This window comes from Podarcis pityusensis, assembly GCF_964106645.2.
Source record: "Podarcis pityusensis genome assembly, chromosome: 14".
In the NCBI taxonomy this organism is placed as follows: domain Eukaryota; kingdom Metazoa; phylum Chordata; class Lepidosauria; order Squamata; family Lacertidae; genus Podarcis; species Podarcis pityusensis.
In genome coordinates this window covers 30,076,474-30,091,125 of record NC_138039.1, presented here as the reverse complement: position 1 = coordinate 30,091,125, position 14,652 = coordinate 30,076,474, and the positions used below count along the sequence as shown (strand labels likewise).

The window sequence follows — 14,652 nt, the reverse complement described above, 5'->3', positions numbered from 1 at the left end:
AAAAATTAAAATAAATGCAAAAAGAGTACTAGGGTAGGCAGAAATATCTCCACCCAGTGGAGCACCCTGATTATGCCCCCTCCCCCGTCATGAGATGAATCATTTGATGAGCAAGAGCAAAAAGGAAAAACCCTCCTCAGCTGATCCACAAAGATGAGGAGGGCAGCTGGGTTTCTTGTGTGCTTGTGTGTGAGGTCACATCCATCACTAGCATGTAGCCCCCAAAGGCTTTTCCAAGGCTGAATTTTGTCCCTTAGAAAGAAGAGGGTCAGCCACCCCTCTCCAGAAAGTTCCAACCATTGTTCTGCAGGACCCCAAAGAAGGGGGCATGTGTTACATACAAGTGTGATTTGCAATTAGAAGGCAAAGAGAAGTAGCTTCTCAACAATGGACAAACACACAGCGCCATAGCAAGAAAAAACCCCTAGTTGTCCCAGTACTGGCAAGATCCTTGAGAAAGCAATCAACAACCATGGGGGGGGGGGAGGAATTGAAGAGGGGCAGAAGCAAGAGTCATATGACAGGGGATAGGGAGATGGTCGAGAAGGGGGTGTGAGAGCTCAGTGTTGTCTCCACGGGTAGGCAGCAGCTCTCCGAGTTTGAGGCAGGCACATCGGGGGCAAAAAAACCCAAAACAGAATGAAAAAGGGCTTTGCAGAGTTCAAAGGTAAGGGAACATGCTTATTCGCCATCACTTACATCCACGATTTGGGCGTTGAGCTGCTAGACCCTTGGAGTCCTTTCCAACCTTACAGTTCTATGGCTCTGTGATGTGAACCATTTGCTTACTTTAAGCAACCTTCACCTAACAAGAACCCCTAATGCTTGACATGTCAGCCAACCCTAAGCAAGCTCCCTTTTGCAAGCACCAACATGCACCAACATACAGGCCCAGGCTTGTCAACTTCAATGCTCCCTGCCCCAAAACACAAGGCGGTCCCACCTGCCAGCTACCGATCACCACAAAGCTTCTGCGCTGTGCTGGTGGGCATGTCTCACCCTTCGTTGGCACTCTCTGCTGCAGATAAGAGCCTCGCCAACAAAAGCCGGTCTCAGGCCAAGGTTTGCTTCAGGTCCTGGCTGTCTAAGGCAACTCCTATCAGGGAGCTGTCATTCAAAATACAGTATCTGGAGGCCAGAGGCTGAACTCAGAGCTTTGTCATCAGGCAAGAAGCCTAGTAGGGCATCTCGTGCCCGGCCCGTCCTAAGATGGCACTTGCAGAATCCTCCCAACCACCAACACCCACACAAAAGCGGAGGGTCACGTCACTATGGGGGGGGGGCAGGAGAGGAGATGAGAAGAAAGTGGCAGCCATGTGGCCGGTGTGGACCTGCAAACCTTAGAGGTCCTGAGGTCTAATCCAAAACATACCAGCAAAATTAAACCACTGCTAGTGGACATGGAAGAGCTTAATTTCATTCTGTGGCTTATTTTGGAGAGGGGTCCTGCCCCACCTTCCCCAACATTTGCCTACACACCCGTTGTGTCTATTTCAGACTTTTTCAGGCCTCATTTCCACCTGTACGACTCCTCGCCTACTTGTAGGTGTTGTCTCCTTCATTTTTATTTTGTGTACATTATAATGAAGAAAAGAGCACCTTTTTTAAATGAAAGACAAACGAGGTAAGACAGCAAGGGATCTTCTAGGATTACATGGGCAAAACAGCAGCGGGAAATGGACTGGGAGGGGGCAATTTCAATTAGAAAGTTGCCCAAGGGGGGGAGTTTAAGTGCCCCTTTTTGTCCTGTTCCAATCAGATAAGGAGACTATCCTGATACCGAACTTGGGGGTGGGAGACAGCTAAGAAATGACTGAATATGTATTCCCAGCATCTCATCTATGTTCCAGTTAGAAACATGTTTCATGTCTTCTGGGATTTTGTGCAAATTCACACAGGTGAAGGTGTTCCTTCGCTGAATGGTGTTGGTTTAAAAAACATAAAGTGAGACAGAATTCCCAGAACAGCCTAAATGCCTCTTGTTTAGCAACCACAGTGTCTACATGCAGAAATTTTGCATCAGCTCGGTTTAACTGATTTGAACTCCATCCATGGCTGAAGGAGGCTGGTGTTAACATACTGGCCTGGTTCCCGCACAGTGCTGGGGCAAACTATGGCTTAAGGCAAGCGAGCAAACATGCTGGCACACAGTGACAAAACTGCAGCCGCTTCGCTACTTGCACAGGTTGGGCTTAGCACTATGTTCCAACCCGACGCTGGGCTTTGTGTTGCTCCAAACAAACCACAAGCTGCAACCGAGATTTGTTCTCGGCTTACTGCTTGCGATTCCTTTGACGTGAGACCAATCACGAACCCAGGTTGGGACGCAACACCAAGCCAAACCATCGCTTGGTGGCAGGAGCGAGGGAGCAGTGAATCTCCCACAGCTTCCTAACTGTGCATCAGCACAACTTCCCCATTCCTTGTTCCATGGAAGGAAGTCTCTGTTCCATGTGGTGAGCTATGGGCCTACTCTGCGTTTCCACCTCCATTTCAGAAGGGAAGAGGAGCGTTCTTTTTTGGGTTTTACAATATTGTGTGGTATAAGCAAAAGTTTCCTACTGAATGACACATATGTGTGTATTTTTTTGTTTTTGTTTTCAACTCTTTGTCTTACAGCATAGCCAATAGCAATGGAGGAAATGGGCCCAATAGTTACGAGACCACATAATATTGTAAAACAAAAAAAGGACAGGACTTACCTGAGCCCCTAGAGGGCGCTGCTTTCGTCTGCAGCGGAGATCTGAGGTGGGTGTGACATCACCAGCACAGTGCATGCTGGGCCATCGTTACAGAGAGAGCCTAGTGTTGGCAGAACTTGGGAAAAAGGAAAACAAAAGCTGGCATAAATGGCATGCTAACAGCCCACTGGATCTGACCTTTCTTGGGGGACGGGGAGGGAACATAGCTGTCAACGTTTCCCTTTTTTAAAGGGAAATTCCCCTATTCCAAATAGGATTCGTCGCAAGAAAAGGCGAAAGTTGACAGCTATGGGAGGGAGGATCTGTGGATTTTTGTCAATAATGGGGAACCTGGCACCCTCCAGACTTTCTTGGAATCTGCCTCCCAGTAGCCCCCACCAATGTGGATGATGGTCAGGGTTGATAAGTTAAGAAGATAAGAAGAACCCTGGTGAATAGGCCAAAGGCCCATCTAGACCAGCATGCTGTTCTTACAGTGACCTATCAGATGCCTTTGAGAAGCACACAAGCACGACCTGGATGGAACAGCCCTCTCTGCACTTGAAATTCTCAGTGACTGGTATTCAGAAGCATACTGTGGCATCCTGGCCAGTAGCCACTGATAGCCATTTCTTCAATTAATCCTCTTTTGAAGCCATCCAGGTTGGTGGCCCTCACTATCTCTTGTGTGGCCCTCACTATCTCATTGTTCACTTATGTCCTGTGTGCATGGCTGGAAGTCTGGCAACCTCTGAAGAACCACAGGCAACCTGATCACTCCTAAAGCAAACAACTACAATGGTCTGCAAAGCGTCTCCTGGCTTTCTCATTTCCCATCTCATAATGAAAACTAGGAAGTTTGGGAGGTGGAGGAGTTGAAGTGGAGGGGGGGCACCATCTATGATAGTAGGATCACTAAGTATCATAGGACAGGAAGGGAGCAACAATCTGGCCACAGAGTATTGCAGAAAAATGGGTGCCATGGTTGATTAGTATGGAAACCGGGTGCATCTCTTTGCCAGCATCTTGAGACCTGGCTCAGTGTGATGGTTAGGAGACCGAGATTCAAATTCTGCCTCCACCATTAACTCACTCAGTGAGCAAGTCCGTTTTCCCTCATCTGTAATATGGGAAATGAGAATACGGGCTTACCATTACTGTGAAAGTTATAAAACAAAACACGGAGGCAGCTCTAAGGCTTTGGCACTCGGCAGGCAGCACCATTGTAAAGGACGCTTGGTTGCTTAATTACTGTTGTGAGGCAATAAGAGGAAGGGATGTTGGACCACCCACATCTGGGACTTGGGAGGGGGGGTCTCCCCAGAGCAGCAGAAAAAGGAGGGGAAGTTGGGTGGACAATAGCGGGGAGCATTTGCTTAAGCACTTTCCTTGCGTCCACACACAAACACCCCATGCATACTGCTTTTACAGAGTAAAACACAACTGGTATTTGTGGAAAGTGTTGGGCAGTCAAGCGGGAGAAACATTGCAGAATGCAGATATATATACTGTAGGGATAGAGAACCTGTGGCCCTTGAGATGCTGATATACAGGTAAAGGCTATTTTGTGTGAGTCCGATTGACACGCAACCACCAACACGAACCATGACCTGGAACGCAACTCCCACGCAAACAGGGAATTGCCTGTACTCCAACACCCATCAGCCCCAATTTGCATGGCCAATAGTCAGGGTTTCTGGGAGTTGTAGTCCAGGAGTATATGGAGAGCCATAGGCTCCCTATCCCTAACCTGAATAGACAGGTGTGTGTTTGACCAACTTATGCGTTAGTATGTGAGTTTGTCCTGATGGACAGATCTTAAATCCAGAAGGGCTTATTATAAAAATGTAAACTGCCTCGAGGGTTTTGGCAGGTAGACTGTATAAAAAGGTAGGAAACAAGACAATCTCTGGCACCACCTTTCTTATGAATGTAAGAAAAGCCTGGCAGCTGGATCAGACCAACAGGCTATCTAGTCCTGCAACATGCTCTCAGATGCATCTGAGAAGCCTGCAAGCAGGATATGAATGCCACAGCACTTTCCCTCGCTTGTGCACCCCAGCAACTGGTCCTCAGATGCATACCAGCTTCGACCCTGGAGATGCAAGACAAGTCAGTGTGCTATCAAGTTGCACACTGAGGAAAACCAAATCTAATCAAAACTTAGCTCTGAAGTGGCCAAGAACAATTAATATGCATTTTGAGACAAAATGCTCAACCGTGGGTGCCTGATGCTAGGCACCTAAATCCATATATAGGCACCCAAGCATAAATGGACCCATTTTCAGAGGACTCCCGAATGGGAGATGCGGGTGCCGCTTATATTTTCAGGTGCTTGAATATAAATTTAGGTGCCTACCTTTGGATTTCCAACTTGGACATTTTCAGTGTGACTTTGAACTTTCCTGAGCCTCATTTTCTCCATCTGTAAAAAACAGAAGGCGAAACCACTGCTTACCCTCCTTACAAATTGGTAGGCTGTGGGGGAATATTGAAAGGAGGGGGGAGGAAAAAGCAACTCACAAAACGGACAGCAAATAAAAGGTCGCAAGTTCCAGAACCACATTGTTCTTAGCAGAATTTGATGGAAGGCAGGGAAGGAGAGAAATGTCTCAGCCAACAGATGATTAAAACCCCAAACTGAGTTCATTTCATGCACTGAATTCAAGAGATGACTATCTACAGGTGCGAAAGGGAGGGAAATGGTTTAGTGAAACAAAACATCATGCAAACACACACCCCTACATACACACAAAATGAATTCATCTCAATGGTGCCCCTCTGAGGTTCCAAGCACAGCCGTTCCTGCAATCATTTTCCCAGCATTTACATCACAACCACATCAGACTTCCAATTCGGATTGTGCAACTGGAACTTTTTAACCATAACATTGAAAGTTCAGGGGCATTCCATGGGCGCTGCTTGCTCAGGTCAGACTGCAGGAATGGCACACGGCACGTCCAATGGAAAAATGCAGCTGCCATGGCGCCACCTCTGTGTTTCAAAGGCAACACTGAACAGAATGGCTTGGCCATTCCCAATAATGTCTTTCCCCTCCTCTTTATCCTCCCTCCCCTTACCTCTTCATTTATATTAAAGCGCGAGGGCTCCTGCCTGCTTCGATTCGACCGCCTCACCCCATAAACATCTGGATATTCTTCCCACATCTGCAAAATAAATCATAATCACATTTGTACTGCATCCTTCATCCATGGATTCAGGGCAGTCGACAGATGTTCCCTCTTTCTTATGCGCCCAAGAACTCTGCAAGGCTAGAAGCGAGAATGGCGAGACACCAATGGCTTCCTCTTGTCACTTACAACCAGGGATCAGTACTCAAAAGAACATTATTATTATTATTATTATTATTATTATTATTATTATTATTTATTGACTTTATATACCGCCCTCTACCCACAGGTCTCAGGGCGATTCACAGGATAAAATCAGAATATAAAATCGCAAAGTACATAATCAAAATAAAAACAACAACATGGAGGTTCAACTCCACTATCACGGCCAGTAACAGCTAACATACCAAGGCTTTGTGATTTTGTCCAATCTGCTTTTAAAGCCATGCAGATGGGTTGCCTGCCATCACTCATATGCTAAATAAATAATGAATAAACAAAATTATCTTGTGGCAGTGAGTTCCACAGACTGATTACAAGCTCCTTGCCTCTGCCCCTATATTGGTGCATCGCCGGCACTCAAGGATGGCTTGTGGCTTCCAAAAGTGGCAAATGCTTGGCTGCTGTCAGAAGAGGATGCTGGATTAGATAGGCCTTTCGCCTGATCCAGCAGAGAAACCCTTAAATTCTTATCTAACAAAAGTAGGAATAGCATGGAGTGTGTGGATTTTGCAAGCTCACCTCTCCTTCAAGATAGAATTTCCTACAAACTCTTTCTAATTCTGCAGACCTTTAATACATTCCTCATTCTATGTCTTTTCCCTGCCACTTTTTAAATTTTATTTTAACGCATCATGACTAGCTCTTTGCAAACCTTCCAATCAAACTGTCCCTTCTTTTCAGAATTTCCTTCAGCGGTACCAAAGAGGCAACTCAGCCAAATTCCAACGACACACAAAAGAATCCAGAAGGGTACACAATTCAGGCTTTGCCAAGTCATTGCTCTCCAGACCTTTTGGACTACAACTCCCATCAGCCACAGCCAGCAGGTTGGCAAAGGCAGATGAATATCAGGATATCAAACCAAAACCTGAAACCCCAGAAACAGAAGACCTTGTAGTAGATGGCAAGAGACCAGGCTGTGCTTTGCCACCTCCGCCAAAGGCTACCCAACTGAGTTAGACATACCCACCAGCAAGGGAACAACATACTTTTTTGACATCGGCGAGCCTTTCTTTCTTGGATGTTGGTTTCTCCTTGGCTTCCAGAGGCGTCTGCTGAGATTTTGAGCCCGTCGAGCCGCTTTCGGATTCAGACTGGCTTTCGGAAGTCTCCGAGCTACTGTTGGATTCGCTCCCATGCTCGCTTCCTTGCTCGCTGTCGGACTGGCTGGCCGAGTCAGACCCCGAGGCCTCTTCTGATGCTGAGTGACTTGTGGAGGAAGAAGAGAGGGTTTCATCATTGTCAACCATCTTGCAAGTTCACACACTTAAGACCTGTTGAAGCTGCCCAGAGTGGTTGGGGCGACCCAGTCATATGGGCAGGGTACAAATAATAAAGTTATTGTTGTTATTATTCTTAAGCAGGTGTGAGTCACCTAGTGCGCTTCAGATGCTGCTGGACTACCATAAAATATCAATGACTTCCCTTCTTCTCTTTCCCTGGTTCATTTTGTGTAACATAAATCCCTGCATATCTTATATAAACTAAACCATTCAGTGTATTCCATTATTACATCCATCAAAACTTATTTACACTGTTGAATTTATCTTAATGCTGCCAACGTTTTCGAATGTACACAATTTCCCCCCATATATTCAATAAACATTGTCCAATCTTCTTTAAACCTATGTTCTTCTTGTTCTCTTATTCTATGAGTTAGGTCCGCAAGCTGCGCATATTGCATCATTTTAAGTTGCCATTCTTCTTTGGTTGGGACCTCGCTCGTTTTCCATGGGAAAGGCAGTTTTTGATTGTAAACCTGAACTGCTCTAGGTGGCCTTGTTTTGTTTTTGTTTTGCTAAAGTGGGTACGTGATAGTATAGCATCAAAATATAGTTTTTATTTGCAGAATACAGATAGATATCTTTTCAAAATCCAACACTGCTATGGGTTGTTTCTTTCCAATGTATTTCTCATCAATAAAAATTTGTTGTGGTGCAAGCAATTTTTTTCTCCTGAAAGTGTGGCCCAAAGAGAAAGAAAGTTCAAGAACCACTGCCAACTGCATTTTTGTGGTGTTTTTTTTAAGAAAGGGGGAGGGGAGGTTATAAACTAAGAAATACTTCAAATCCAAAGATTTGTGGCTAAAATACGAAATGGCTTTAAACTGATATCTGGCACAGAGGTTGGAATGTTATTCCAGCAGGGTTTAATACAATATTAAAAAAATAAAATACAAGTTGAATTATTTTAATATGAGAGGGAAAAGGTCAAAAACACAAAATGCATTTCTTTGGGAAGCTGGCAGAGGGCGATATAGAGGTACTCAGGCAGAGAGGTGGCGGGGAGAACAGACACAAACAGCTCCAGAGGCAGAGAGCCAGGAGCCATTTTAAAAGATTCTCTGTTCCTCTCTCCACCATCTTACAGATCTCCCTGCGTTGTTTTCTTCACCGATAACCCAAAGGGAAGAAGTGTGTTGTGAAAAGCACAATTAAGCAGAATGGCCTTTGAAAAACACTTGAGAGGACAGAAGGCAAATTTAAGAAAAATGTGCAGAGGATTCAGACAACTGCCTGCATCACACTAGCTGCTGAACTGGACAGCAGCTATGTATTCACTGCCTGTTTCGGAGCATGGAACAAGGAAGCTGCCTCATACTTTGTCCATCTAGCTCAGGGTTGTCTACACTGACCAGCAGAGGCTCTTCAAAGTGCCAGGAGTCCTGACTCCAGCTCTTTAAACAGAGGGTGGGTGGGTGGGTGTTTTTCCTAGTCTACCTGGAGATGCTGAGAATTGGACCTGCAACTTCCTGCACTCAGAGCAAACGCCCCACCAGTGAACTGCAGCACTTTCCTAGACAGAGGAAGCTGCCTTATATCAAGTCAGATCATTGGTCCATCAACTCAATATTGCCCACACAGACTGGCAGCAGCTCTCCAGGGTTTCAGACAAGAGGGTGTTCTAGGCACCGAGCCTGGGCTTCAGCATTCAGAGCAGCCACTCTACCAATGAACTATGGCCCTTCCCTCTGTTACCTCTTTGGGGGAACTAGAGAAGGGGACATTCAAACTGCAACAAATATATGTTCACGAGCCCTCCTCCCAAAGAGTAAAAGGAATAAAATCCCATTTCCTGGCTTTATTGTAATCATCAAGTGTTCTGAACTAACCAGGGGAGTTGCCCCCATGTTTAGTTGCTTAATCCTCAGCGTCTTGACTGATTCAGTTGAGACACAGAATCATAGAATTGTAGAGTTGGAAGGGACCACGGGGGTCATCTAGTCCAACCCTCTGTAATGCAGGAATTTTTTGCCCAAGGTGGGGCTTGCACCCATGACCCTGAGTTTAAAAGTCTCGTGCTCTTTCCACTGAGCTTTCCCAGGTCCCCCAAACTCTCCATATGTAAGGCTGCTGAGTTTGACATGAAGTCTCGGGGTCTTTGGAGGGAAAGAGTAAAAGAAGCAATGTGGTTGAGCAGTTGAGTGTTGGAACAAGGAGCAAAGCGAGCCGTGTTCAAACTCTCCATAAATATCCCTGGGTAACATGTACATCTAACCTACTTCACAGGGTTACTGTGAGGATGAAACAGGAGCAGGAGTCATGGATGCAGGCAGCAAGGCTAAAGGATGTTACATATCAAAACTGGCAGTAAATAAAACTAGGTCAGGGGCAGCCCATGCAGTGAGCGCCAGAATGTTAGCACTTAAATAGAGAAGAAAACCTGATAACTGAGGAAAATGAACAAAACAGTACAATCTGAGGAGAAAGGAATAAGAGATTTTCTTTCTTAGTTCAGGTATTTTACATAGAAGGAAGGTACTCAACCAAATGTACAGAGGTAAAACTCCCTCAGAACTATACAACCAATCAGGGCACATGCTACTACAGTGAAGATCATGCAACTCTACCTGGTTGCTAAGCAACACCTCTGCTGCCCCCCCTTGGCTAGTTGACAAATTAACAGAAGTAACCCTTTAAGGTGCACACTGAATGATCCTGGCCTGCTATTGGACATCCATGTCCAGATACTATAGGACTCCATCTTCCACCAACCCTGGGCAGCATGGCCAGTTGCCAGGGATGATGGACACTGAAGTCCTGCATCATCTGAAGGTCACCACATTAGCTATGCCACACCTTAAAAGCCTATCAAAACACAACTGTTCCGTTTCACAAGGGAGAAGAAGCTAGCATGTGCCCAGCCATTGTTTGTTTACCTACAACAGGAGTGGGACAACTGTTTTCAGCCCAAGGGCCATATTACCTTCTGGGCAACCTTTCATTGGCCACACACCAGTGGTGGGTTGGGCAGAGGCTGGTTTCTACACAAAGACATCCCTCTTGTGTCTTCCATCCAGACAAGAAAGAGGCATTATCAGAGTTCAAACACATTTTCCAACCAGACAGAAGCAGTCACCAAGAGTGTGAAAAAAAATGGGCCAGTGCTGGGTGCCACCTGGTGAAAGTTCTGAGGGCCACATAGAGCACCCTGGGGCTTGAATTTCATCCTCAGGCCTTTCTTCCTAATCCTAGCTGCAATGCAGGAAGCTGTGGTTGCTCAAATGCGAGGGAAATGCACTCTGCATGTGCCTAGAGGCACTTTTCTAGTGATTATTCTTCTTCAGCACATTTGTGACGTTCCAAATTGGGACAGGTGAGGGAACGCCAGAATCCCAGTGTCCAAACCACATTCCGCACAAGCGCCCTGCAGGCCCGCGGCGCTTTTTCGAGCAGCGAAAAGGCAGGCAGACGTAAGCCCCACACCACCCAAGCCACTGCATTACTCCCAGGAGAAACGTGCAGCTCAGGCGTGCTGCAGGCCCCGCAGAAAGTGCCACCCTCCACGGTGTGGCACCCAGTGCCCCCTGCCTCCCCTAGCTATGCCTCTGCTGAAGAGGGTCTGGGAATGCTAGCTTAGAGATCAGTTGGTGCTGCCAAGCAAAAAGGAGAGTAACCAAAGTTTCAGCTGGCACCCTCCTAGCTGTGAACTGATCTGTAAGAATTACCAGGAGTTTTTCATGGCACAGAGATTAATATCTCCATTTTCCAATTTATACAAATCAATCTGATACTAAAGGCATAAGAGCAGAGCAGAGTGTGTGCTTTCTGGGTCGGTGGCAACCCGTGTTAGGGAGAAGTGGGGTAAACGTAATTAGAATATACATGGGCTACTTTGTGGTAGATCGGTATCTCAATGGCCTACATAAAATAAATGATCTAGGGCTGGATAGGTCCGGATTTTCCCGCATATTACCAGGATTTCAAAGGCGGAATTGACGTCCGGAGGGGGATTTCCGAAAGGTGGTACTACAAAATTGGGGGGGGGGTCCAAATTTTGGGGGGGGGTTAACAACTTTCAGGATGCCCTGGTTTTTACTTTTTGAAATAGGGCAACGCTAAATAAGCCAAAATAGTTATTAGGGCAATACCTTTATTAGACCAACCAAAAATGTCCCAAAAATAGTGTGCAAATATTTTGAGTATTTTGTGATCATTTGGTTGATCTAATAAAGATATTGCACTAATAAATGTTTTAGAATTTTTCTTAAGGACCAACAGGTTTTTAAAGTAAATACAGGAAAATAGACAGCATTTGAAAAGGCTCAGCCTCTGCCAAACACAAGAGCCACAGGCAAGATTTAAATGGGACAATGAAGCTACTTTTCCTCCCCAGAGAAATCTAAAGGGTTTTCAGCTTCCTAACACAAACCACATACCGAGCAGTCAAAGGACCTGCAAAATTAGCCACACACCCAGTTCTGTGATGCATCTTTTGGTAGAAAAGGGGATTTCCCCTTCAACTGCAGGAAGCTGCTATTAACAAACTTAAAAGTGGTGGTGCACATGCCTGATCTCTGAGTGCATTTCATAAACACGTCTCTCGAGCAATTTCACCCACAATAAAGTTGCTCTGTTTATGTATATTCATCTGAAAATGTAGTACAGTACTAAACTCAAACTTTGGTTGGTAGGGGTAGCCAAAGTGGTGCCTTCCAGATTTTGTTTGACTCCAACACTCATCAGCCTCAGCCAGCTTGAACGATGAGGATTATGATTATGATTATCATCATCATCATCATTATTAAGGAGGCCAGGGCTGCAGATCCATAACTGACGAAACAAAAACATAAAACGTACTAATGACAATTCCAAAGCAGATATAGACTGGGATAAACATCTCCACTTAAAACAGGGGTAGGCATCCTAAGGCCTGTGGGCCGGATGCGGCTCAATCGCCTTCTCAATCCGGCCCACGGACAGTCCAGGAAGCAGTGTGTTTTTACATGAGTAGAATGTGCGTTTTTATTTAAAATGCACCTCTGGGTTATTTGTGGGGCCTTCCTGGTGTTTTTACATGAGTAGAATGTGTGCTTTTATTTCAAATGCATCTCTGGGTTATTTGTGGGGCATAGGAATTTGTTCAATTTTTTTTTCAAAATATAGTCTGGCCCACCACATGGTCTGAGGGACGCTGGACCGGCCCACGGCTGAAAAAGGTTGCTGACCCCTGACTTAAAAGGTTTGTCTTCAGAAGGTACAGAAAAGGTAACAGATACAGCTTCTGTCTGATAATTAACCTGAGGGAATTTCCAAGGGTCAGGTGCCACAAAGCTCAAGGCCTGGTTCCTATATTGTGTGAATTGACCTCCTGCTAAGCTGATATCTGCAGAGGACAGTGATGTCCTCCCTTCTCTCCTCCAAGGACACCTGAAGGCTCTCTCAAAATGGCCATCTTATTCCACAGATTATCCCTTCCAGCGAGATGTGCTTCCAAAGAGTTGAAGCCTGGCTTCTTCAAAAGACCCTTCCTTTGCCATACTGCCCCCATCTAGTCCAGTCCTATCAGCAGAGCAAGGGCACATTCACTCCATACGTTTAAAGCACCATGACGCGACTTTAAACAGCCATGGGTTCCCCCAAAGAATTCTGGAAACTGTGTATCATGAAGGGTGTAGATCAGAGAGCTATGATTCCCAGAGTACCCCAGGGAAAGCAACTGGCTGCTCAAAGTGGTATCACAGTGTATTGAATGTATGAATGTGGCCTTAGCATCATGCAGCAAAAACAAGAGATTTCTTGCGGAACCTTGAAGACTAAAAAACTTACTATGGCATAACCTTTCAGGAAGTTCCTTTTCTTCCCCATGCGACACACTGTCACAGCACACTTTTTCTCATGGTTTGCATTGCTTTTAGGAAACTTTCTCATAACAGTTTTCCTCTTTGTGCCCGCCCACCCCCCAAAAAAACCCTCTAGGATCCTCATATTCATCCTCTTTTTCAGTTTCCTAATACATCACACAGGCCCGTTCCCAGACAGCCACTGAATGCAAACTGGAGGGGCCTGACTCCCAAGCATACGCCCCCATAGGCTGCTTTTGCTGCAAGGCCACAAGATTTCCGTTGTTCTGTGACATCTGGAGTTTCAACATCCAGAGGGGGAGTTGCTTGGATTTAACCCTGTGAATGTGGCCTCCATCAGGGAATAATAGGTTGCCAGGGATACGGATGTTTTACTGAGTGAACAAAAAGTGCAGCAAAGAAAGAGATCAAGCATAATGGCCCATCACCACCACCCATGATTAAAGAGCATCTCTGACAACTTCTATAAGAAGCCTCTTCCCAGTTCACACTCACGAAAGAGAGAGGAAAAACCAAAGGCTACTTTAGACTCAAAAGATGAAGTAATTGTCCCAGCAATGTGATGGGGGGTGGGGAGCACCCCAACAGATGAGAGCTTACTTTCAAGTTACACAATACTTTTTTCAGGCATAAGCATGGGGAGGGGGAGATACAGGGTTGCATCCAATTGAAATTAACGGACATTATTAACTTAGGCCCATTAATTTCAGTGGGCCTATTTTTGAGTATAACGTAACTGAATGCAACTGATTTCTGGGTGTGACATAAATTGAGTACAGACGACATTTTAAAAACACACTCTTTTCCTTAAAGAATTCTGGGCACCGTGGTTTGTTTAAGGGCTGCTAGGAATCGTAACTCTGTGAGGGGTGAACTACATTGCCCAGAATTCTTTGAGGGTGAAAATTTGCTTCGAACGCACGTTGAAGGTGGATAAAACCCAGGCTCAAAGTTACACACACACAAATTCATGGAAAATGTTAACTTGGTAGAACTTTGTGTTCTTCAAACCCAAACCAAGGAAATTCAGCTTTTTAAATAAATAAATAATATAATATAATATAATATAATATAATATAATATAATATAATATAAATCTTGCTTTCAATGACTGCAGAAACTCACGGCCAGAATCTTGAGCAACTATAATTCTAATTAAAGAAGTTGTATCACTTCTTCAAGTTTTTGGTCTGTGGCATCACTGGCTCTGTTAAGACTCTGACCTACCCGCAAACCACAACTCCTCACAAGAATCTTGCAAACTCTTGTCTTCTTGAACAGGAAGGGAAACCAAATTGAGTAGGGTTAAGCATAATTTCTGAAATTGTGAGCCATCTCTCTCTCTCTCTCTACACACACACACACACACACACACACACACACACACCTCTCACCACCTTTAGGAAGCAACACTGGTGTGGGTCACAGCCCACAATCAAGCACTTCTACTGGAAGCAGGGTCAGGTAGTATGGAATGGGCGGGGGGTGGGTGGGAATCATTTCACAAGTTAATTAGTGACCAAAAAAGGCAAAT

At 45.3% G+C, this 14,652-nt stretch overlaps 1 protein-coding gene across 6 annotated transcripts in view; it reads right to left on the bottom strand.

Moving 5' to 3' along the window:
• The window catches only part of CHD2 (chromodomain helicase DNA binding protein 2), a 69,062-nt gene that overhangs the window by 45,056 nt on the left and 9,354 nt on the right, over window positions 1–14,652 (bottom strand). For 2 of the 6 annotated variants that reach the window (XM_080982080.1, XM_080982079.1), the window contains exons 3-5: window positions 7,024–7,243; window positions 5,762–5,848; window positions 5,041–5,106 (exon numbers count right to left, since the gene is read on the bottom strand). In XM_080982080.1, coding sequence (XP_080838206.1) covers window positions 5,041–5,106; window positions 5,762–5,848; window positions 7,024–7,243 — 373 coding nt within the window. Of the gene's footprint in view, window positions 1–2,702; window positions 2,818–5,040; window positions 5,107–5,761; window positions 5,849–7,023; window positions 7,244–14,652 lie in introns of those variants that run through there. The other 4 variants (XM_080982082.1, XM_080982081.1, XM_080982084.1 and 1 more) reach the window with 3 other exon arrangements.